At 49.0% G+C, this 25,083-nt stretch overlaps 1 protein-coding gene across 1 annotated transcript in view; it reads right to left on the bottom strand.

The window, feature by feature from the left end:
- Positions 1-11,746: 11,746 nt before the first annotated feature.
- The window catches only part of LOC143955487 (uncharacterized), a 118,365-nt gene continuing 105,028 nt past the window's right edge, over positions 11,747-25,083 (bottom strand). The window contains 1 exon segment of the mRNA XM_077465526.1: positions 11,747-13,054. Within this exon segment, the coding sequence (XP_077321652.1) occupies positions 12,028-13,054 (1,027 nt within the window). The 3' untranslated portion in view covers positions 11,747-12,027.

Genomic DNA, 25,083 nt, shown 5'->3' with positions numbered 1-25,083 from the left:
GTGACATCACTTCCTGTCTTCCATAGAGACTTGCCTGTGTAGAAGTGAGATCATCACCTTGTGGAGCTCAGCGGATTTGCAGCCCCGGAAAAAAAAAATGTCTCGCAGTGTGAGCACAACCTTGTGCTGTGTATGTATGTACTGTATATCCTTATACACTACATTGCCAAAAGTAAGGGACACCTGCCTTTACATGCACATGAACTTTAATGGCACCCCAGTCTTAGTCCGTGGCAGGGGAGGGCTGGCAGCCTTAGGCCGGCTGGGGGGGGGCAAGTCCAGTCACGTGGCCCATCGAACCACAGGCCAGCGAGTAGTAGGACCCACATGCCAGCAGCCAGCTCTCAGCAGGACTTACAGGCCATGGCTAGCACAGGACCTGACAGCCAGGCAGTGTTGAGGGCTATTTCCAATTTTGAGGTTACTGGGGGGCAGGATAAATGGGGTGTATGGGGGGGGGGTGGGATGTGGGGGGTAAGGGTCTATCACTTCAGTGATGCCGGTGGCAACTCAGCCTCCTGGGAAGGGTGATGATAACTTCAAGTTGCAGACAGTCACGCCCCGGTCTCTGTCTGCCTCCAGTCCAAGGACTCCGGGACTTGTAGTGGAAGAGTAAACTGCTCTCAGTCAGTTATTTCTTCTTCTCTCTGTGACTGTCTCAATAACAACTTCAAGTTGCAGCCACCCAGCGCCCAGCCTGAGCCAGTCACAGACATCCCAACATGCAAAAACTCACTTCAGGGAGGTGACGCTTCGCGCCGCAGCCTTACCAATGCCAATTAAATGCAGCCAATTTGTGCCACCTCATCAATGCCTACCAGTGCAGCCCATCAGTGTCACATCGTCAGTGTCCATCAGTGCAGACTATCAGTGTCTTTCAGTGCCACCTCATCAGTGCCTACCAGTATCCTTCAGTGCCACATCATCAGTGTCCTTCAGTGCAGCCTATTAGTGCCACCTCATTGGTGTCCACCAGCGGAGCACTCCAGGCTCTGTCCTGCCCCCTCCCCTGGCCACAGACAGAAGACAGAGAGCAGCCAGGCGGCCGTACTCCATTTGGCTATGCTGTCTTCTGTGTGTGGCTGAGTGACAGGCCCAGTTGGGAGATCGCCCAGCGCTCGCGGGTGTCCGCAGCCAAATGCGAGAGACTTGTATGTGTAAAGGCAGGCACCCCAATACTTTTGGCAATATAGTGTATGTGGTATCGCTGCAATCGTCAGGAGCAGGAGAATTTATTTGGGGTTGTTCTTTGGTGGATGGTTATGGTTGTAACGAGAAATATACAGCTACATTTTTTATTTTTTATTTTTTTACTATTTTGGGCCAGTTCTCATTTAATATAAAAAAAAACAGGAGACATCAATCACCATTTACCACCAAATGAAAGCCCAATTTGTCCTGAAACAAATGCGGTATAATCCACCTGGAGGCACAAAGTAGTTGTGATGATATGTACAGTTTTACTAACACATGTCAAAGTTGCAAAATTGTGCTTAGGCATTAACATTTGTTTTACCCTTAGGTGCGAAGGAGATAACAAAGTGATTTCATATGACTGTCAGCGCCATCTAGTGAGCATAATGAGGTATCTCTCCTGAACATGGTAACTGCGCTAACGTTACTGTGTTTTAAAGAGGAAGTAAACTCTCCCACTTGGATGCTTCTTTTCATTTAGTCTATTATAATAAGTAATTATCAAACTATAGCCACTGTAATCCAACCCAAATCGCATATTACTTACTGTTTAAAGAAACTTTAAAAAACTTGTTTCTGGGGGTTAGGCAGCGCCATCTTAAGTATTGCTTTCTGAGTCCACAGTGGAGTATATTTCCGCCCTTACATTGAGCACTTCCTGTACTGTTAACCAAGCCTCCTTCTCAATCCAACGTTTCTATAGCAACCCTGCTTCCCTGTTCATAGCTGACTTGTTTTATTTCATAGTATTTACTTGTGCAGATTGCCTAATGTTTGCCTATGTCAGTCTTATCAGCTTCAGCTGACAAGACTGCAGTAATGGCCAGGTTTACACTGCATGTGATGTCACAAGGTCACATGGGGGTGTAGGAGGAAGCTCTGAATGATCCTGCAGCCTCCTGGGATATCAGTGTTGTGTGCCGTAGGAAGTCCTGATAACAGATAGACAAGCACATAGAGAGTGTGCCGTAAATCAGGGGAGATCTGGGCATGCTCAGTGACTTCATTCTACAGAACAACAAGGATTACAACAATACTAAGCAAGTAAGGAGATATCTACAAGCCGTGTTCATTAGGGATTTTTATGCTGATTTACATGGGACAAAGTTGTGGGGGAGGGTTTACAACCACTTTAATCCAGCAGGGATTTACTCTAATCCAGCAGGGAATATGCGACTTTTAATTCTGCGATAAAAATGAGCAAATATGCGACTTTAAATAATACCCCCCCCCCCAAAATCCCATCAAAGTAACCCCCACACACACCTGTTCAATGGTCCAAAACCAACCGAAAACATATAGGTGCCCGTTTATGAAGCAGTGAAATGTATGTATGTTAGTAAAATAAAGAGTCCCCCTACATTATATATATATATATAAACAAACCACCATTCCTGGCTTAAGCTGGCGTGGCATCAACCACCTCTTGGCCTGCCCCTGCAGAGCTGACAAAACATCTGCCCCAGTGTGGCTCCTGTCCCCCAAGCACACCAGCGCAAGCACCGCATGGCATCTTTTTGCCTGCGTACGTGCGTAGCCCCTTGAACGTCTACAGAGCACCACTGGTTCCGAGGACAAAGCACAGGAAGAGGCCATGGAGGAAGAGGAGGGGGGTGGAGGAGAGAGGTGTGTCAGAATTAGGGATGAGCCGAACACCCCCCGGTTCGGTGCGCACCAGAACTTTCGAACGGACCCCAAATTCGTACGAAATTTAGAACCCCATTGAAGTCTATGGGACTCGAACGTTCGAAATTAAAAGTGCTAATTTTAACGGCTAATATGCAAGATACTGTCCTAAAAAGGGTTTGGGGACCCGGCTCCTGCCCCAGGGGACATGGGTCAATGCCTAAAATGTTTTTAAAAATGGCCGTTTTGGCAGGAGCACTGATTTTAATGATGATTAAAGTGAAAAAAAAAAGTTAAATATTCCTTTAAATATGGTGCCTGGGGGATGTCTGTAGTATGCCTGTGAAGTGCCACGTGTTTCCCGTGTTTAGAACAGTCCCTGCACAAAATGACATTTAACGGAAATAACACCATTTAAAACTGCTTGCGGTTTTAATGTTATATCTGGTTCCTGCAATATGGTTGAAAATAATTGAGAAAAATGGCATGGGTAGCCCTCCCTGCCCATTACCAGCCCCTTTAGGTCTTGTACGCATATTAAGGGGAACCCCGTACCCATATTAAAAAAAGGAAATGCGTGTGGCCCCCAGGCCTTATATACTCAGAACAGCAGTATACAGGCGGTGCAAACAAGACAGGGACTGTGTAGGTTTGTTGTGTTAAGTTGAATCTGTTTGTAATTTTCAACTGGTACATTTTTAAAGTGTAGCTCCAGTCAAAAAAACTATTTTTAAGTTTTTTGGAAAACATAGGAAAGGGTTATCACCCCTGTATAATTTGTTTTGTCGTCCATCTTTTTTCATCTCACTTGCTGTCGTCTCCTTCCGTTTGCAAGTAGGAGATGTTTGTAAGTTGGATGTTTGAAAGTAGGGGCCTGCCCTATATGCTCTGCAGAAATGGCGGAACAAGGTGTTGGTTTTGCCACAACATTGTAAGCCCTCAAAGTGACTCTTGGTGGGCACTGGAGCGCCCTGCTGTGAACGATTATATCAAGAATTGTAATTACATGCCATTGTTGAACAGTGGTAGAAAAATTGACCTTTGGTGGTTGTGGTGCTGGTGCCACAACACTATAAGTCCTCACACTTACTCTGGGTGGGCACAGGAAGGGGCCCTCCTGTGAAATATTATATCAAGAATTGTAATTACATGTCCCTGTTAAACAGGGGCAGAAAAATTGGGCCTTAGGCACTGGTGCCACGACACTGCAACCTCTCCCATATACTCTTGTTTTATTGCAGGAATGAGCCCTGCTGCAAAGCATTGCATCAAAAATTGTAATTAAACGCCCCTGTTAAAGAGGGGCAGAAAAATTGGGCCTTAGGCACTGGTGCTGGTGCCACGACACTGCAACCTCTCCCATATACTCTAGTTTTATTGCAGGAATTAGCCCTGCTGCAAAGCATTGCATCAAAAATTGTAATTAAACGCCCCTGTTAAACAGGGGCAGAAAAATTGGGCCTTAGGCACTGGTGCTGGTGCCACCACACTGCAACCTCTCCCATATACTCTAGTTTTATTGCAGGATAAACAGTTAAACAGAAAAATTGGGTTGATGGCATCACCCAGAGCCAGAAATGTTCTTCCAACATATCAGCGGAGGAGGAAGATGATAGACAATCAACATAACAGGACAGTCACTCAGCATCAGCATAGGCAGTCTTGAAGGGATGTGATATTTCAAAAAAAATTATTCGGTTACATCAGCTTCAGGTGCTTGGTAGCTGTGGGTGATCCAAGACTGATTCATCTTGATGAAGGTCAGTCGATCAACTGATTCGGTGGACAGGCGCACCCTGTGATCGGTAACAAAGCCACCAGCAGCACTGAAGGTGCGTTCCGAAAGAACGCTGGATGCAGGACAGGCCAGTAGCTCAATTGCATACTGTGCAAGTTCTGGCCAGTGATCCATCCTCAAGACCCAGTAAGCCAGAGGATTTTCGGTGGGAAAGGTGTCCAAGTCTGACCTTGCCTCTAGGTATTCCTGCACCATGTAAATCAGACGCTGGCGATGGTTGCTGGAACCGATCAGACCTTGGGGCTGCGGACTTAAAAATTGTCTGAAAGCATCAATCAGACGGCCACCTTCTCCACCGCTCCTTCTGACCGATGCCTCAGCAACACGTTGTCAAGGACCAGGAGTTTGTAACCTCCCAGTCTCTGGGAACGCGTTGCACAGACCTTTCTGCAAGGCCTCCCGGAGATGTCTTATCCTCTGCGATGGCAAGATAAGGTCGGCAACCTTACCCTTGTACCGTGGATCAAGGAGAGTGGCCAGCCAGTAATGGTCCCTCTCCTTGATCCGAAGAATACGAGGATCCTTCCGCAGGCTTTGCAGGATCAGGGAGGCCATGCAGCGTAGGTTAGCTGAGGCATTCGGTCCGGAGTCCTCTGGGTCACTAAGGACAACATGATCCGCAGCTACCTCCTCCCAGCCACGTACAAGTCCACGTGTTTCTTGGGACTGTAAATCATCCCTACAAGACTGCTGCTGCTGATGCTGAGTGCCAGCCTCCACCTCCATGCTGACACAATCATCCTCCTCCTCCTCATCCTCTTCCTGTGTGATGGGTGGCACAGCAAGAACACTGTCTGGATAAAGGGGGCCTTGAGAGGCAAGGAAGTCCTCCTCTTCCTGCCTCTGTTCTGCCTCAAGTGCCCTGTCCATTATTCCACGCAGCGTATGCTCCAAGAGGTGGACAAGAGGTACAGTGTCACTGATGCATGCACTGTCACTGCTCACCATCCTTGTGGCCTCCTCAAATGGTGACAGGACAGTGCATGCATCCCTGATCATGCCCCACTGGCGTGGTGAGAAAAAACCGAGCTCCCCTGACTCTGTCCTGGTGCCGTAGTCGCACAGGTACTCATTGATGGCCCTCTGCTGCATGTGCAGCCGCTGCAGCATGGCCAACGTTGAGTTCCACCTGGTGGGCATGTCACATATAAGGCGGTTCTTGGGCAGGTTCAACTCCTTTTGGAGCTCAGCCAGCCGAGCACAGGCATTAAATGATCGGCGGAAATGCACACAGACTTTCCTGGCCTGCTTCAGGACATCCTGTACCACGACACTGGTACCTGCTCAAGAACCGCTGCACCACCAGGTTAAGGACGTGAGCCACACAGGGCACATGGGTCAGTTGTCCCTGTCGGAGGGCGGAGAGGAGGTTGGTGCCATTGTCACAAACCACCATTCCTGGCTTAAGCTGGCGTGGCATCAACCACCTCTTGGCCTGCCCCTGCAGAGCTGACAAAACATCTGCCCCAGTGTGGCTCCTGTCCCCCAAACAAACCAGCGCAAGCATGGCATGGCATCGTTTTGCCTGCGTACTTGCGTAGCCCCTGGAACGCCTACGGAACACCGCTGGTTCTGAGGACAGAGCACTAGAAGAGGCCATGGAGGAAGAAGAAGAGGAGGGGGTGGAGGAGAGAGGTGTGTCAAACCAATAGTAGCATTTTGGAGGCGTGGTGGCGGAACAACCTCCAACACTACTGCACCTTGTCCTGCATCCTTCCCAGCTGCCAGAAGAGTGACCCAATGGGCCGTGAAAGACAGGTAACGTCCCTGTCCATGCCTGCTGGACCATGAGTCAGCGGTAATATGCACCTTACCGCTGACCGCCCTGTCCAGCGAGGCAAGGACATTGCCTTCCACATGCCGGTAGAGAGCCGGAATCGCCTTCCGTGAGAAAAAGAGGCGTTTGGGGACCTGCCACTGAGGAACCGCACATTGTACAAACTCACGGAGGGGGGCCGAGTCTACCAACTGAAAAGGCAGCAGTTGAAGTGCTAGCAATTTAGCCAAGCTAGCATTCAACCGCTGGGCATGTGGATGGCTGGGAGTGAACTTCTTTCGCCGGTCCAGCAGCTGGGGCAGGGACATTTGCCTGCTATAATCGGACGTGGGTGTACTGTTAGCAGAGTGCCCGGAAGCACTTGGCTGTGACACACCTAATTCTACACCTTCATTCCTCTCAGAGCAGGTTTCAGAGAGGACTGAAGGTCTAGTGGGGTTGGAGATGCCAGCTGATGAGGAGCAAGGAGAGGGCCGCTTTGTTCTTTGGTGTGGGTCTTTGAGGTACGCTTGCCAACGAGCTGCATGGCAGGTCAACATATGTCTGGTCAAGCATGTGGTGCCCAAGCGGCTGATGTTTTGGCCACGCGAGATACGCTTGAGACATATGTTGCAAATAGCAGCGGTGCGATCTGATGCACTCGTCTCAAAAAAGGCCCACACCAAAGAACTTTTAGCATAACGTGCAGAGGCAGCGCCCTGCACAGGCGGAGCTCTGCGGTGTGATTCAGTCAGTGTGCTGCCCCTAAGCTGGCCCCCGGAGGGCATCCTGCCTCGTTGGACATTTGCCTCCTCCTCCTCTCTCCTACCAGGCACCCACGTGGAGTCAGTGCCCTCATCATCCCCTCCCTCTTCATCGCTGTAGCAAACCTGGCAGTATGCTGCAGCTTGTGGAACATGACTGCCAGATTGCTGTCCTTCTTGAGCATCCCCTCTCTCTGCATTCACGCTACTGCCTTCCTCTAGCTGAGTGTCATCATCAGAGGCTACAAAACACTGGGCATCCTCCTGGAGCATGTACCCAACACTGTGCTCAAAGAGTTCAGGAGACTCCTCAGGAGGACGTGGTGGGTCTAGGGAAGGAGTCACTGATGATGACATTGAGACGAGGGAAGACGATGCGTTGGCAGCTGCTTTGCTAGTACCCCGAGACTGGGTGAGAGAGGATGAAGAGGGCTTGGTCATCCACTCTACCAAGTCATTGGCATGTTGCGGTTCAACATGTCCAGCTGCCGAAAAGAAGGACAAGCGTGTCCCATGGCCACGTGCTGATGACAATGCACCGCGTCCACGACCAGCACTGTTGTCTCTAGACACAGAGCCTGCTTGCCCTCTTTTATCGGCTCGCGCCTGTCTGCCTCTCCTTGCTGGCCTTCCAGACATGGTAATGGCCTGAAGAGAGTTGGGTAAAACAGCAGTTGGGTAGTGTATATTGTGCTGGAGGCACACACAACTTCCAATAACTCCTGCAGATGCCTTTATTATAGAACACCAGAGATAAAGGGGTATACTGTAATGGAGTCACACAACACCCACTAAGCCCTGCAGATGGCTCTATTAGAGAACAGCAATAAAGGGTAGATACAGGTTTATATTGTGCTGGAGGCACAAAACACCCACTAACTCCTGCAGATGCCTTTTTTATAGAACACCAGAGATAAAGGGGTATATACAGATGTATACTGTGCTGTGCTGGAGGCACACACAACTTCCAATAACTCCTGCAGATGGCAAGTGGGCTCAAATAGAGAAGAGCTATGTAGGTGGATATAGCGGTGTGTACTGGGTACAGAGCACGCAGACAGCACGCACAAGCTCCTAACACTACTAACTGCAAGCTCTATTATAAAAGATAGATCACTAGCTATATAGGTGAGGTGAATATATCGGTGTATACTGCGGTCAGAGCACACAGACAACAACCACTACAGAAGAGCAAGATCAAAAATCGGCCGATAACAATCGGTGTATACTGTGTTGAAGGTACACAGAACACCCACTAACTGCTTCAGACACCAACACACTACACAAGGCCACCGCGCTGGCGGCCTTATATAGTGTGGGGCGTGTACTACATAGCCTGAGCTATGATTGGCCACAGGCATCCTGCCTGTGGCCAATCATGGCTCTCCTCGCTGCTGGCGCTGTGATTGGCCAAGCATGCGGGGTCACAGTGCATGCTTGGCCAATCATGAGCCAGCAATGCACTGCGATGACGCAGTGCATTGTAGGCCGTGTGCGCCACACGAATTTGGCGCGGACGGCCCATAACGTTCGGAATTCGCCGAACGGGCGAACAGCCGATGTTCGAGTCGAACGTATGTTCGAGTCAAACACGAAGCTCATCCCTAGTCAGAATCACCAGTAGTAGCATTTTGGAGGCGTGGTGGCGGAACTACCTCCAAAACTACTGCACCTTGTCCTGCATCCTTCCCAGTTGCCAGAAGAGTGACCCAATGCGCCGTGAAAGATAGGTAACATCCCTGTCTATGCCTGCTGGACCATGAGTCAGCAGTAATATGCACCTTACCACTGACCGCCCTGTCCAGCGAGGCATGGACATTGCCTTCCACATGCCGGTAGAGAGCCGGAATCGCCTTCCGTGAGAAAAGGTGGCGTTTGGGAACCTGCCACTGAGGAACCGCACATTGTACAAACTCACAGAAGGGGGCAGAGTCTACCAACTGAAAAGGCAGCAGTTGAAGTGCTAGCAATTTAGCCAAGCTAGCATTCAACCGCTGGGCATGTGGATGGCTGGAAGTGAACTTCTTTTGACGGTGCAGCAGCTGAGGCAGGGAAATTTGCCAGGTACAATCGGACGTCGGTGTACCGATAGCAAGTACTTTGCTGTGACACATCTCATTCTACACCTTCATTCCTCTCAGTGCAGGTTTCAGAGAGGACTGAAGGTCTAGTGGGGTTGGAGATGCCAGCTAATGAGGGGCAAGGAGAGATCCGCTTTGTTCTTTGGTGTGGGTCTTTGAGGTACGCTTGTCAACGAACTGCATGGCAGGTCGACATATGTCTGGTCAAGCATGTGGTGCCCAAGCGGCTGATGTTTTGGCCACGCGAGATACGCTTGAGACATATGTTGCAAATAGCAGCGGTGCGATCTGATGCACTCGTCTCAAAAAAGGCCCACACCAAAGAACTTTTGGAATAACGCGCAGAGGCAGCGCCCTGCACAGGCGGAGCTCTGCGGTGTGATGCAGTCGGTGTGCTGCCCTTAAGCTGGCCCCCGGAGGGCATCCTGCCTTGTTGGAGATGTGCCTCCTCCTCCTCTCAGGCACCCACGTGGAGTCAGTGACCTCATCATCCCCTCCCTCCTCATCACTGGAGCAAACCTGGCAGTATGCTGCAGCTGGGGAAACATGACTGCCAGATTGCTGTCCTTGGGCATCCCTTTTCTCTGGGCTCACGTTACTGCCTTTCTATAGCTGGGTATCATCATCAGAGCCTTCAAAACGCTGGGCATCATGGAGCATGTACCCAACACTGTGCTCAAAGAGTTCAGGAGACTCCTCAGGAGGACGTGGTGGATCTAGGGAAGGAGTCACTGATGCCACTGAGACGAGGGAAGAGGATGCGTTGGCAGCTGCTTTGCCAGTACCCTGAGCCTGGGTGAGAGAGGATGAGGATGGCTTAGTCATCCACTCTACCAAGTCTTCGGCATGTTGCAGCTTTGCAGCTCAACACATCCAGCAGCAAAAAAAAAAAAAAAGACAAGCATGTGCCATGGCCACGTGCTGATGAGGATGCACCGTGTCCACGGCCAGCACTGTTGCCTCTAGCATCAGAGCCTGCTTGCCTTCTTTTATTGGCTCGTGACTGTCTGCCTCTCCTTGCTGGCCTTCCAGACACACTAATGGCCTGCAGGGAGATGTAGCTGCAGAAAGCTGGGACATATATACGGATATACTACAGCTAGCAGAATCAACTGCCCGCCTATAGTATTATTAGTATGAGAACACCAGCAATTGGGGTAGCTTTATGTGCACACTGTGCAGAGGACACAGTACACTGACTAATTACTGCAGATTCCTGCGGTACAGGATCAGCAGAACACCAGCAATTGGGGTAGCTTTAGGTGCACACTGTGCAGATGGCACAATACACTGACTGTAATTGCTACAGCTGCCTGCGGATAGGGTCAGCAGAACACCAGCAATTGGGGTAGCTTTAGGTGCACACTGTGCAGGTGGCACAATACACTGACTGTAATTGCTGCAGCTGCCTGTCTGTGGTATAGGATCAGCAGAACACCAGCAATTGGGGTAAGTTTAGGTGCACACTGTGCAGATGGCACAATAGACCGACTCTAATTGCTACAGCTGCCTGCGGATAGGATCAGCAGATCACCAGCAATTGGGGTAGCTTTAGGTGTACAATGTGCAGGTGGCACAATACATGGACTGTAATTGCAACAGCTTCAAATGAAATTCAATCACACTGTCTCTCCATCTATCTCTCTCCGCCAACGTAACACACTACACAAGGCCGCCACGCAGGTGGCCTTATATAGTGTGGGGCGTGTACTAAAACCCCTGAGCCATAATTGGCCAAAGCCACCCTATAAATATTTATAAATATTGTTGTATTTTTTTCATTTAATTTGTTTTTTGATTTGCATGCTTGATTTTTGGGATTCTATGTTTTGGTTGGTTTTGGACCACTGAACGGATGTGTGTGTGTGGGGGGGGGGGTACTTTGATGGGATTTTTTAGGTGGGGGGATATTATTTAATGTCGCATATTTGCTAATTTTTATCGCAGAATTAAAAGTCGCATATTCACTGCTGAATTAGAAAGGTTTAAAACACAGTAAATTTATCGCAGTTACCATTTTTTTCCTTTAGTCCAATTACCGCACTCGAGGGTGGGATATATTTTTTAACTGCAGGAAACGTAATTTGAGATTTACACTAATTACGTTTTCTTTGCGCCGGTGACATACACTTCACACATCTCTCCTGAACAACCGAAAAATTCCACATTATGGCCACTAGATGGAGCCAATGATTATAGGAAATCACTTCATGAAATAAAATACGACCAGAATTTGTCATAGTACGGCGAATGCTCGTCACACTTGGTCAACAATTTTTTTAAACTATACCTGTAAATGTTTATTACATATAGATAGTCTGGTTGAAAAAAGACACAAGTCCATCTAGTTCAAATAATAGAAAAAACTTTACACCACAAAATGTACCAATGAGAGGTAATGACTCAATTTTTATTTTAAAAGGCCTAGAGGACCGACTTTAAAGTGTTAACGCGTTTCGTCCTGACAGATGACTTGAGAAAACAGACCTCTTGCAAGAGTTTACACCACAAAAAAGCCAATGAGAGGTAATGACTCAATTTTTAATTTTTCTCCTGCTATCAATGGCCAGCACGGTACAACACTTCATCCATGTCTTTGGTGATCTCTGATCTCCTTATCAACTGTTTCTTCCATGATGAAGATCAGCCATGGAGTATATCTGAGGTGTATATCAGGGTGTGCTTCTTCCCCACATGTCCAGCAACATTCATATACAAGACATTTCCCGCACTCACTAATACACCTCAAGGGTTGTGTGGGACCCCCTGATGCACAGGAAGACAGGACTTCAGTGAGGAACAATTCCCTCACTCAGGACAGGAATACGGCTTCTCCCTCGTGTGTAATCGCTGATGTCTGTTAAGGTGGGACTTCTGCGAAAAACATTTCCCACACTCAGGGCAAGAATATGGCTTCTCACCCATGTGTAATCTCTGATGTCTGGAAAGATCGGACTTCTGTGAAAAACATTTCCCACACTCAGGGCAAGAATACGGCCTCTCCCCCCTGTGAGATCTCTGATGCCTGGAAAGACTGGACTTATCTGAAAAACATTTCCCACACTCAGGACAGGAATACGATTTCTCACCCATGTGTGATCTCTGATGAAAGAAAACATTGGACTTATCTGAAAAACATTTCCCACACTCAGGACAGGAATACGATTTCTTAACCGTGTGCGATCTCTGATGTGTGTAAAGATTCCACTTAGCTGAAAAACATTTCTGGCACTCAGGACAGGAATACGGCTTCTCACCCGTATGTGATCTCAGATGTCTGTCAAGACGCCTCTTCTCTGAAAAACATTTCCCGCACTCAGGACAGGAATACGGCTTCTCACCCGTGTGAGACCTCTGATGTGTGTCGAGATGCCTCTTCTCTGAAAAACATTTCCCGCACTCAGGACAGGAATATGGCTTCTCACCTGTGTGAGACCTCTGATGTATGTCAAGATTCAACTTAAATGAAAAACATTTCCCGCACTCAGGACAGGAATACGGCTTCTCACCCGTGTGAGATCTCTGATTTCTGAGAAGACGCGACTTAACTGAAAAACATTTCCCGCACTCAGAACAGGAATGCGTCTTTGCACGCGTGTGTGATCTCTGATGCCTGTCAAGATTTGACTTAACTGAAAAAATTTTCCCGCACTCAGGACAGGAATACGGCTTCTCCCCTGTGTGCAATCTCTGATGTCTGTCAAGATTTGACTTAACTGAAAAAAATTTCCCGCACTCAGAACAGGAATGTGGCTTCTCACCTGTATGAAATCTTTTATGCATATTAAGACTATTTTTAGAATTTAAATGCTTCCCGCACTCAGTACAGGAAAACCTCTTATCTGTTGGAAGGACGGCACCGTCCCGCACAGTCTGAGGCTCCTCAGGATAAGAGGAATACGATGATCCGGCACCGTCCCGCACAGTCTGAGGTTCCTCAGGATAAGAGGAATATGATGGTCCGGCACCGTCCCGCACAGTCTGAGGTTCCTCAGGATAAGAGGAATACGATGGTCCGGCACCGTCCCGCACAGTCTGAGGTTCCTCAGGATAAGAGGAATACGATGGTCCGGCACCGTCCCGCACAGTCTGAGGTTCCTCAGGATAAGAGGAATACGATGGTCCATCTACACTGGTGCCGGATGGACATTTGAGGTAGTCGGGTTTTCTCCTGGACTATACTGTGTGATGTCCTCATCTTCTACTTTACAGTCTGGAGACAAAGTGAGACAATCCTCTGAGGTTTTCCTCATCTCCCGTCCATCTACTAAAATAGAAATACAAAGATTATTACTAGACATGAGCTGATTGGTTCCCCTAAACCAGGATTCCGCCCACATCAGACAGCTTTGTCTCTGAGGATCTTACAATTCCCCCCTCAAGGTAACTAGTAAATGGGTCCTCTGATCTCCTACCAGATCATTTCTTTATTCATGGACCTTAGTCAGAGAGTGAGGAAACAACGAGAACTGTCTTTTATAAGAGTGACAGTGATGAGGGGATTATAGGGCGAGTGTCCCCTCCCCCTCTATCACTCATTGCCATCTTCCCAACACAAGAAGTCCTGCACTTCCTTATTTAGTCCATGATTTAGTCATGAATAACAGCGGGGCTGAGCCCCACCAGAGGTCAGAGAGTGAGGATGGGGGGAGAACAACCAAGATGAAGACTGGACTGATCCTGAAGACCCCCATCATTGGGTTATTGACTCCTCCCTCATTATAAAATGTCCAGCTGGTAGGAAATCGGTGTAACAAAAGAGAAAACATTATGAGGGAAGACAGAAGTCAGGACTATGTAATGTACAACATATTGTATAAGATACAACATATAGGACAATGTAGTATCAGAATTATGTAATGTACAACACAGAGTATATAGTGCAGGGGTCAGGAGTATGTAAAATATAAATTATATAGTGAAGGGTCAGGATTCATAATATTGGTCAGAAATCAGTGGAAGCTTAAATGTTTACTGGAGACACGTTGCAGAGGTCCCACAGTTGAACCCCAGAATCTCCATAAATCCAGTCTAGATACATAAATTGTGTCGGCAGCACAGAGAAGGAAGATTATCGGAGAGAAATCCAGGAATACAGGACGGGGAACACAACTCAGGAAAGTGACCAGGGGATTATAGGCTGATATCACCCAGCCCCCGCCCTACTCCGGACCAATCAGTGAGCAGTATGGGTGGAGGAATGGATTTAGTGTTAATGACCCACCTGTGCTGATCTCTGTAGGAGTGTCCTCCTCTATAAATGTCCCCGTTATTCCATCCTCCTCCATAGACTGCTGATCATCCCTCACATACCTCTCTTCTTCTTCTGATTTCACCTCAAATTCTATATCGATTGGATCTCCACTCTAAACCAAGAAAATGAGAGAGAAAATCATCTGTAAAATAAGAGCTTTAATATTGTGACATCACATAAAAAATCCCCACATTGTCTCTGTAAGTGAATGTTCTAGATTCTCCGTCCCACTAACCTTGTAACAGTGGGGGATGGTGAGATCTTCCTGTGTGGAATCCCGGGAATACAGAGGACGGGGACATCTCTCTGGTGGGTTCCTGGTATTAGGCGGCTCCATCATATCCTTGTGTCCTTCTGAAAACTCCTCCATAACCCCATACTCCTCATCCTCCTCTTTAAACTCTTCTTTGACAAAAATATTATCATCCCCGAGGTTTCCAATCTGCAATATATTATAAAACATTTATTGTAACACACATGCTTGTGCATAATGTATAACTACCAGTGATTGTTCATCACCTACCTGATGATGGTGGGGGATGGTGTGATCTTCCTGTGTGGAATCCCGGGAATACAGAGGACGGGGACATCTCTCTGGTGGGTTTCTGTAGCTGGATGACTCCACCATGGTGTCACGGAACAGATCTTTGTGTCCTTTTGGAAACTCCTCCATCACCTCATCCTCATCATCCTCCTCTTTTATCTCTTCTTTAACCTCAACTTTAGAATCTCTCAGGTTTCCACTCTGAATATATAATAAAAATGACATCAATGGTAACTAGGGATGAGCCAAACACCCCCCGGTTTCGGTTTGCACCAGAACTTTCGAACGGACCGAAAATTCGTATGAACTTTAGAACCCCATTGAAGTCTATGGGACTCGAACGTTCGAAATGAAAAGTGCTAATTTTAATGGCTAATATGCAAGATACTGTCCTAAAAAGGGTTTGGGGACCTGGCTCCTGCCCCAGGGGACATGGGTCAATGCCTAAAATGTTTTTAAAAATGGGCGTTTTGGCGGGAGCACTGATTTTAATGACGATTAAAGTGAAAAAAAAGTGAAATATTCCTTTAAATATCGTGCCTGGGGGGTGTCTATAGTATGCCTGTGAAGTGTCACGTGTTTCCCGTGTTTAGAACAGTCCCTGCACAAAATGACATTTAACGGAAATAACGTCATTTAAAACTGCTTGCGGTTTTAATGTTATATCTGGTTCCGGCAATATGGATGAAAATCATTGAGAAAAATGGCATGGGTAGCCCTCCCTGTCCATTACCAGCCCCTTTGGGTCTTGTACGGATATTAAGGGGAACCCTGTACCCATATTAAAAAAATTAAGATTAAGTAGAATCTGTTTGTAATTTTCAACTGGTACATTTTTAAAGTGTAGCTCCAGTCAAAAAATCTATTTTTAAGCTTTTTGGAAAACATAGGGAAGGGTTATCACCCCTGTATAATTTGTTTTGCCATCCGTCTTTTTTCATCTCACTTCCTGTTGTCTCCTTCCATTTGCAAGTAGCAGACGTTTGTAAGTTGGATGGTTGAAAGTAGGGGCCTGCCCTATATGCTCTGCAGAAATAACGGAACAAGGTGTTGGTTTTGCCACAACATTGTAAGCCCTCAAAGTGACTCTTGGTGGGTGCTGGAGCGCCCTGCTGTGAACGATTATATCAAGAATTGTAATTACATGCCATTGTTGAACAGTGGTAGAAAAATTGACCTTTGGTGGTTGTGGTGCTGGTGCCACAACACTATAAGTCCTCACAGTTACTCTGGGTGGGCACAGGAACGGGCCCTCCTGTGAACTATTATATCAAGAATTGCAATTACATGTCCCTGTTAAACAGGGGCTGAAAAATTGGGCCTTAGGCACTGGTGCTGGTGCCACGACACTGCAACCTCTCCCATATACTCTAGTTGTGGTGCAGGAATGAGCCCTGCTGCAAAGCATTGCATCAAAAATTGTAATTAAACGCCCCTGTTAAACAGGGGCAGAGAAATTGGGCCTTAGGCACTGGTGCTGGTGCCACGACACTGCAACCTCTCCCATATACTCTAGTTGTGGTGCAGGAATGAGCCCTGCTGCAAAGCATTACATCAAAAATTGTAATTAAACGCCCCTGTTAAACAGGGGCTGAAAAATTGGGTTGGTGGCATCACCCAGAACCAAAAATGTTCTTCCAACATATCAGCGGAGGAGGAAGATGATAGACAATCAACATAACAGGACAGTCACTCAGCATCAGCATAGGCAGTCTTGAAGGGATGTGATATTTTAAAAAAAATTATTCGGCTACATCAACTTCAGGTGCTTGGTAGCTGAGGGTGATTCAAGACTGATTCATCTTGATGAAGGTCAGTCGATCAACTGAGTTGGTGGACAGGCGCACCCTGTGATGGGTAACAAAGCCACCAGCAGCACTGAAGGTGCGTTTTGAAAGAACGCTGGATGGAGGACAGGCCAGTAGCTCAATTGCATACTGTGCAAGCTCTGGCCAGTGATCCATCCTCAAGACCCAGTAAGCCAGAGGATTTTCGGTGGGAAAGGTGTCCAAGTCTGACCTTGCCCCTAGGTATTCCTGCACCATGTAAATCAGACGCTGGCGATGGTTGCTGGAACCGATCATACCTTGGGGCTGCGGACTTAAAAATTGTCTGAACGCATCGGTCAGACGGCCACCTTCTTCACCGCTCCTTCTGACCGATGCCTCAGAAGCACGTTGTCCAGGACCAGGAGTTTGTAACCTCCCAGTCTCTGGGAACGCGTTGCACAGACCTTTCTGCAACGCCTCCCGGAGATGTCTCATCCTCTGCGACGGCAAGATAAGGTCGGCAACCTTACCCTTGTACCGTGGATCAAGGAGAGTGGCCAGCCAGTAATGGTCCCTCTCCTTGATCCGAAGAATACAAGGATCCGTCCGCAGGCTTTGCAGGATCAGGGTGGCCATGCAGCGTAGGTTAGCTGAGGTATTCGGTCCGGAGTCCTCTGGGTCACTAAGGACAACCTCCTTCCAGCCACGTACAAGTCCACGGGTTTCTTGGGACTGTAAATCATCCCTACAAAACTTCTGCTGCTGCTGATGCTGAGTGCCAGCCTCCACCTCCATGCTGACACAATCATCCTCCTCCTCCTCCTGTGTGATGGGTGGCACAGCAGGAACACTGTCTGGATAAAGGGGGCCTTGAGAGGCAAGGAAGTCCTCCTCTTCCTGCCTCTGTTCTGCCTCAAGTGCCCTCTCCATTATTCCATGCAGCGTATGCTCCAAGAGGTGGACAAGAGGTACAGTGTCACTGATGCATGCACTGTCACTGCTCACCATCCTTGTGGCCTCCTCAAACAGTGACAGGACAGTGCATGCATCCCTGATCATGCCCCACTGGCGTGGTGAGAAAAAATGAGCTCCCTTGACCCTGTCCTGGTGCCGTAGTCGCACAGGTACTCATTGATGGCCCTCTGCTGCGTGTGCAGCCGCTGCAGCATGGCCAACGTTGAGTTCCACCTGGTGGGCATGTCACATATAAGGCAGTTCTTGGGCAGGTTCAACTCCTTTTGGAGCTCAGCCAGCCGAGCACAGGCATTAAATGATCGGCGGAAATGCACACAGACTTTCCTGGCCTGCTTCAGGACATCCTGTACCACGACACTGGTACCTGCCCAAGAACCGCTGCACCACCAGGTTAAGGACGTGAGCCACACAGGGCACATGGGTCAGTTGTCCCTGTCGGAGGGCGGAGAGGAGGTTGGTGCCATTGTCACAAACCACCATTCCTGGCTTAAGCTGGCGTGGCATCAACCACCTCTCGGCCTGCCCCTGCAGAGCTGACAAAACATCTGCCCCAGTGTGGCTCCTGTCCCCCAAACAAACCAGCGCAAGCATGGCAGGGCATCGTTTTGCCTGCGTACTTGCATAGCCCCTGGAACACCGCTGGTTCTGAGGACAGAGCACTGGAAGAGGCCATGGAGGAAGAAGATGAGGAGGGGGTGGAGGAGAGAGGTGTGTCACAACCAATAGTAGCATTTTGGAGGCATGGTGGCGGAACAACCTCCAACACTACTGCACCTTGTCCTGCATCCTTCCCAGCTGCCAGAAGAGTGACCCAATGGGCCGTGAAAGACAGGTAACGTCCCTGTCCATGCCTGCTGGACCATGAGTCAGCGGTAATATGCACCTTAGCGCTGACCGCCCTGTCCAGCGAGGCAAGGACATTGCCTTCCACATGCCGGTAGAGAGCCGGAATCACCTTCCGTGAGAAAAAGTGGCGTTTGGGGAACCGCACATTGTACAAACTCACGGAAGGGGGCCGAGTCTACCAACTGAAAAGGCAGCAGTTGAAGTGCTAGCAATTTAGCCAAGCTAGCATTCAACCGCTGGGCATGTGGATGGCTGGGAGTGAACTTCTTTCGACGGTCAAGCAGCTGGGGCAGGGACATTTGCCTGCTATAATCGGATGTGGGTGTACTGCTAGCAGAGTGCCCGGAAGCACTTGGCTGTGACATACCTAATTCTACACCTTCATTCCTCTCAGAGCAGGTTTCAGAGAGGACTGAAGGTCTAGTGGGGTTGGAGATCCCAGCTGATGAGGAGCAAGGAGAGGTCCGCTTTGTTCTTTGGTGTGGGTCTTTGAGGTATGCTTGCCAACAAACTGCATGGCAGGTCAACATATGTCTGGTCAAGCATGTGGTGCCCAAGCGGCTGATGTTTTGGCCACGCGAGATACGCTTGAGACATATGTTGCAAATAGCAGCGGTGCGATCTAATGCACTCGTCTCAAAGAAGGCCCACACCAAAGAACTTTTAAAATAACGCGCAGAGGCAGCGCCCTGCACAGGCGGAGCTCTGCGGTGTGATTCAGTCGGTGTGCTGTCCCTAAGCTGGCCCCTGGAGGGCATCCTGCCTCGTTGGACATGTGCCTCCACCTCCTCTCTCCTACCAGGCACCCACGTGGAGTCAGTGCCCTCATCATCCCCTCCCTCTTTATCGCTGGAGCAAACCTGGCAGTATGCTGCAGCTTGTGGAACATGACTGCCAGATTGCTGTCCTTCTTGAGCATCCCCTCTCTCTGCGCTCACACTACTGCCTTTCTCTAGCTGAGTATCATCATCAGAGCCTACAAAACACTGGGCATCCTCCTGGAGCATGTACCCTACACTGTGCTCAAATAGTTCAGGAGACTCCTCAGGAGGACATGGTGGGTCTAGGGAAGGAGTCATTGATGATGACATTGAGAGGAGGGAAGACGATGCGTTGGCAGCTGCTTTGCTAGTACCCTGACCCTGACCCTTGAAACGGTCATGGGACCTAAAACGGGGGAGCAATCGGGAAAAAGGAGCTCAATGTCAGTCACTTTGATCACATTTTGCTTCTAGCTGGCCAGAGATCTGTCTGGCATGACCCCCCCACCTCGGCACCCCCCCACTCAGGGGGGGGGGTGCCGAGGTGGGGGGTCCACCCGCAACTCGATGGTACACCAGTATGGAAGGTTTCCCAGTAATGGGAGTTCAAAGTTCAAAAGTTGGTTCAATTGGAGCTCAACTTGAAACGGTCATATTTCCTGAACCATAGATGGCATTGATTCACTTTTTTCGGCTCCATGTAGTCGAGGGTCTTGGGAGTATGCATGCAAAGTTTGGGGCCCATAGGACCTAAAACGGGGGAGCAATCGGGTCCCAAACATGGCCAGTTTTCACATAGGAACCAATGCTAAAATTTGATGTCCTGGGGTACCGTTTTTGGGAAGTCAGTACAGGTCGGCCTTAGGTTATTGGGGCTCCAAATTTGCACCATAGGTGCTAAAGAGTCTCCCCTGAAAGTGTGCAAAGTTTTGACTGGTTTTCACCACGTGGTTCCCCAGAAACAAGAGCTCAATGTCAGTCACTTTGATCACATTTTGCTTCTAGCTGGCCAGAGATCTGTCTGGCATGACCCCCCCACCTCGGCACCCCCCCCCTCGGGGGGGTGCCGAGGTGGGGGGTCCACCCGCAACTCGATGGTACACCAGTATGGAAGGTTTCCCAGTAATGGGAGTTCAAAGTTACAAAAGTTGTTTCAATTGGAGCTCAACTTGAAATGGTCATATTTCCTGAACCATAGATGCTATTGATTGACTTTTTTCGGCTCCATGTAGTCGAGGGTCTTGGGAGTATGCATGCAAAGTTTGGGGCCCATGGGACCTAAAACGGGGGAGCAATCGGGTCCCAAACATGGCCAGTTTTCACATAGGAACCAATGCTAAAATTTGATGTCCTGAGGTACCGTTTTTGGGAAGTCAGTACAGGTCGGCCTTAGGTTATTGGGGCTCCAAATTTGCACCATAGGTGCTAAAGAGTCTCCCCTGCAAGTGTGCAAAGTTTTGGCTGGTTTTCACCACGTGGTTCCCCAGAAACAGGAGCTCAATGTCAGTCACTTTGATCACATTTTGCTTCTAGCTGGCCAGAGATCTGTCTGGCATGACCCCCCCACCTCGGCACCCCCCCCCCCTCGGGGGGGTGCCGAGGTGGGGGGTCCACCCGCAACTCGATGGTACACCAGTATGGAAGGTTTCCCAGTAATGGGAGTTCAAAGTTCAAAAGTTGGTTCAATTGGAGCTCAACTTGAAACGGTCATATTTCCTGAACCATAGATGCTATTGATTGACTTTTTTCGGCTCCATGTAGTCGAGGGTCTTGGGAGTATGCATGCAAAGTTTGGGGCCCATGGGACCTAAAACGGGGGAGCAATCGGGTCCCAAACATGGCCAGTTTTCACATAGGAACCAATGCTAAAAATTTGATGTCCTGGGGTACCGTTTTTGGGAAGTCAGTACAGGTCGGCCTTAGGTTATTGGGGCTCCAAATTTGCACCATAGGTGCTAAAGAGTCTCCCCTGCAAGTGTGCAAAGTTTTGGCTGGTTTTCACCATGTGGTTCCCCAGAAACAGGAGCTCAATGTCAGTCACTTTGATCACATTTTGCTTCTAGCTGACCAGAGATCTGTCTGGCATGACCCCCCCACCTCGGCACCCCCCCCTCATGGGGGGGGTGCCGAGGTGGGGGGTCCACCCGCAACTCGATGGTACACCAGTATGGAAGGTTTCCCAGTAATGGGAGTTCAAAGTTCAAAAGTTGTTTCAATTGGAGCTCAACTTGAAACGGTCATATTTCCTGAACCATAGATGCTATTGATTCGTTTTTTTCGGCTCCATGTAGTCAAGGGTCTTGGGAGTATGCATGCAAAGTTTGGGGCCCATGGGACCTAAAACGGGGGAGCAATCGGGTCCCAAACATGGCCAGTTTTCACATAGGAACCAATGCTAAAAATTTGATGTCCTGGGGTACCGTTTTTGGGAAGTCAGTACAGGTCGGCCTTAGGTTATTGGGGCTCCAAATTTGCACCATAGGTGCTAAAGAGTCTCCCCTGCAAGTGTGCAAAGTTTTGGCTGGTTTTCACCACGTGGTTCCCCAGAAACAGGAGCTCAATGTCAGTCACTTTGATCACATTTTGCTTCTAGCTGGCCAGAGATCTGTCTGGCATGACCCCCCGAGGTGGGGGGTCCACCCGCAACTCGATGGTACACCAGTATAGAAGGTTTCCCTGTAATGGGAGTTCAAAGTTCAAAAGTTGGTTCAATTGAAACTCAACTTGAAACGGTCATATTTCCTGAACCATACATGGTATCGATTCCCTTTTTTCGGCTCCATGTAGTCGAGGGTCTTGGGAGTATGCATGAAAAGTTTGGGGCCCATAGGACCTAAAACGGGGGAGCAATCGGGTCCCAAACATGGCCAGTTTTCACATAGGAACCAATGCTAAAATTTGATGTCCTGGGGTACCGTTTTTGGGAAGTCAGTACAGGTCGGCCTTAGGTTATTGGGGCTCCAAATTTGCACCATAGGTGCTAAAGAGTCTCCCCTGCAAGTGTGCAAAGTTTTGGCTGGTTTTCACCACGTGGTTCCCCAGAAACAGGAGCTCAATGTCAGTCACTTTGATCACATTTTGCTTCTAGCTGGCCAGAGATCTGTCTGGCATGACCCCCCCACTCGGCACCCCCCCCCTCAGGGGGGGGGTGCCGAGGTGGGGGGTCCACCCGCAACTCGATGGTACACCAGTATAGAAGGTTTCCCTGTAATGGGAGTTCAAAGTTCAAAAGTTGGTTCAATTGGAGCTCAACTTGAAACGGTCATATTTCCTGAACCATACATGGTATCGATTCACTTTTTTCGGCTCCATGTAGTCGAGGGTCTTGGGAGTATGCATGAAAAGTTTGGGGCCCATAGGACCTAAAACGGGGGAGCAATCGGGTCCCAAACATGGCCAGTTTTCACATAGGAACCAATGCTAAAATTTGATGTCCTGGGGTACCGTTTTTGGGAAGTCAGTACAGGTCGGCCTTAGGTTATTGGGGCTCCAAATTTGCACCATAGGTGCTAAAGAGTCTCCCCTGCAAGTGTGCAAAGTTTTGGCTGGTTTTCACCACGTGGTTCCCCAGAAACAGGAGCTCAATGTCAGTCACTTTGATCACATTTTGCTTCTAGCTGGCCAGAGATCTGTCTGGCATGACCCCCCCACTCGGCACCCCCCCCCTCAGGGGGGGGGTGCCGAGGTGGGGGGTCCACCCGCAACTCGATGGTACACCAGTATAGAAGGTTTCCCTGTAATGGGAGTTCAAAGTTCAAAAGTTGGTTCAATTGGAGCTCAACTTGAAACGGTCATATTTCCTGAACCATACATGGTATCGATTCACTTTTTTCGGCTCCATGTAGTCGAGGGTCTTGGGAGTATGCATGCAAAGTTTGGGGCCCATAGGACCTAAAACGGGGGAGCAATCGGGTCCCAAACATGGCCAGTTTTCACATAGGAACCAATGCTAAAATTTGATGTCCTGGGGTACCGTTTTTGGGAAGTCAGTACAGGTCGGCCTTAGGTTATTGGGGCTCCAAATTTGCACCATAGGTGCTAAAGAGTCTCCCCTGCAAGTGTGCAAAGTTTTGGCTGGTTTTCACCACGTGGTTCCCCAAGAAACAGGAGCTCAATGTCAGTCACTTTGATCACATTTTGCTTCTAGCTGGCCAGAGATCTGTCTGGCATGACCCCCCCACCTCGGCACCTCCCCCTCAGGGGGGGGTGCCGAGGTGGGGGGTCCACCGGCAACTCGATGGTACACCAGTATGGAAGGTTTCCCAGTAATGGGAGTTCAAAGTTCAAAAGTTGTTTCAATTGGAGCTCAACTTGAAACGGTCATATTTCCTGAACCATAGATGCTATTGATTCGTTTTTTTTCGGCTCCATGTAGTCAAGGGTCTTGGGAGTATGCATGCAAAGTTTGGGGCCCATGGGACCTAAAACGGGGGAGCAATCGGGTCCCAAACATGGCCAGTTTTCACATAGGAACCAATGCTAAAATTTGATGTCCTGGGGTACCGTTTTTGGGAAGTCAGTACAGGTCGGCCTTAGGTTATTGGGGCTCCAAATTTGCACCATAGGTGCTAAAGAGTCTCCCCTGCAAGTGTGCAAAGTTTTGGCTGGTTTTCACCATGTGGTTCCCCAGAAACAGGAGCTCAATGTCAGTCACTTTGATCACATTTTGCTTCTAGCTGGCCAGAGATCTGTCTGGCATGACCCCCCACCTCGGCACCCCCCCCCTCAGGGGGGGGTGCCGAGGTGGGGGGTCCACCCGCAACTCGATGGTACACCAGTATGGAAGGTTTCCCAGTAATGGGAGTTCAAAGTTCAAAAGTTGGTTCAATTGGAGCTCAACTTGAAACGGTCATATTTCCTGAACCATAGATGGCATTGATTCACTTTTTTCGGCACCATGTAGTCGAGGGTCTTGGGAGTATGCATGCAAAGTTTGGGGCCCATGGGACCTAAAACGGGGGAACAATCGGGTCCCAAACATGGCCAGTTTTCACATAGGAACCAATGCTAAAATTTGATGTCCTGGGGTACCGTTTTTGGGAAGTCAGTACAGGTCGGCCTTAGGTTATTGGGGCTCCAAATTTGCACCATAGGTGCTAAAGAGTCTCCCCTGCAAGTGTGCAAAGTTTTGGCTGGTTTTCACCATGTGGTTCCCCAGAAACAGGAGCTCAATGTCAGTCACTTTGATCACATTTTGCTTCTAGCTGGCCAGAGATCTGTCTGGCATGACCCCCCCACCTCGGCACCCCCCCCCTCAGGGGGGGGGTGCCGAGGTGGGGGGTCCACCCGCAACTCGATGGTACACCAGTATGGAAGGTTTCCCAGTAATGGGAGTTCAAAGTTCAAAAGTTGTTTCAATTGGAGCTCAACTTGAAACGGTCATATTTCCTGAACCATAGATGCTATTGATTTGTTTTTTTCGGCTCCATGTAGTCAAGGGTCTTGGGAGTATGCATGCAAAGTTTGGGGCCCATGGGACCTAAAACGGGGGAGCAATCGGGTCCCAAACATGGCCAGTTTTCACATAGGAACCAATGCTAAAAATTTGATGTCCTGGGGTACCGTTTTTGGGAAGTCAGTACAGGTCGGCCTTAGGTTATTGGGGCTCCAAATTTGCACCATAGGTGCTAAAGAGTCTCCCCTGCAAGTGTGCAAAGTTTTGGCTGGTTTTCACCATGTGATTCCCCAGAAACAGGAGCTCAATGTCAGTCACTT

The sequence above is a fragment of the Lithobates pipiens genome, unplaced genomic scaffold (assembly GCF_037356315.1).
Source record: "Lithobates pipiens isolate NorthernLeopardFrog02 unplaced genomic scaffold, aLitPip1_a1.2 Scaffold_35, whole genome shotgun sequence".
In the NCBI taxonomy this organism is placed as follows: domain Eukaryota; kingdom Metazoa; phylum Chordata; class Amphibia; order Anura; family Ranidae; genus Lithobates; species Lithobates pipiens.
The sequence above is the reverse complement of the archived record's forward strand: the minus strand, read 5'-3'. Positions and strand labels throughout refer to the sequence as shown.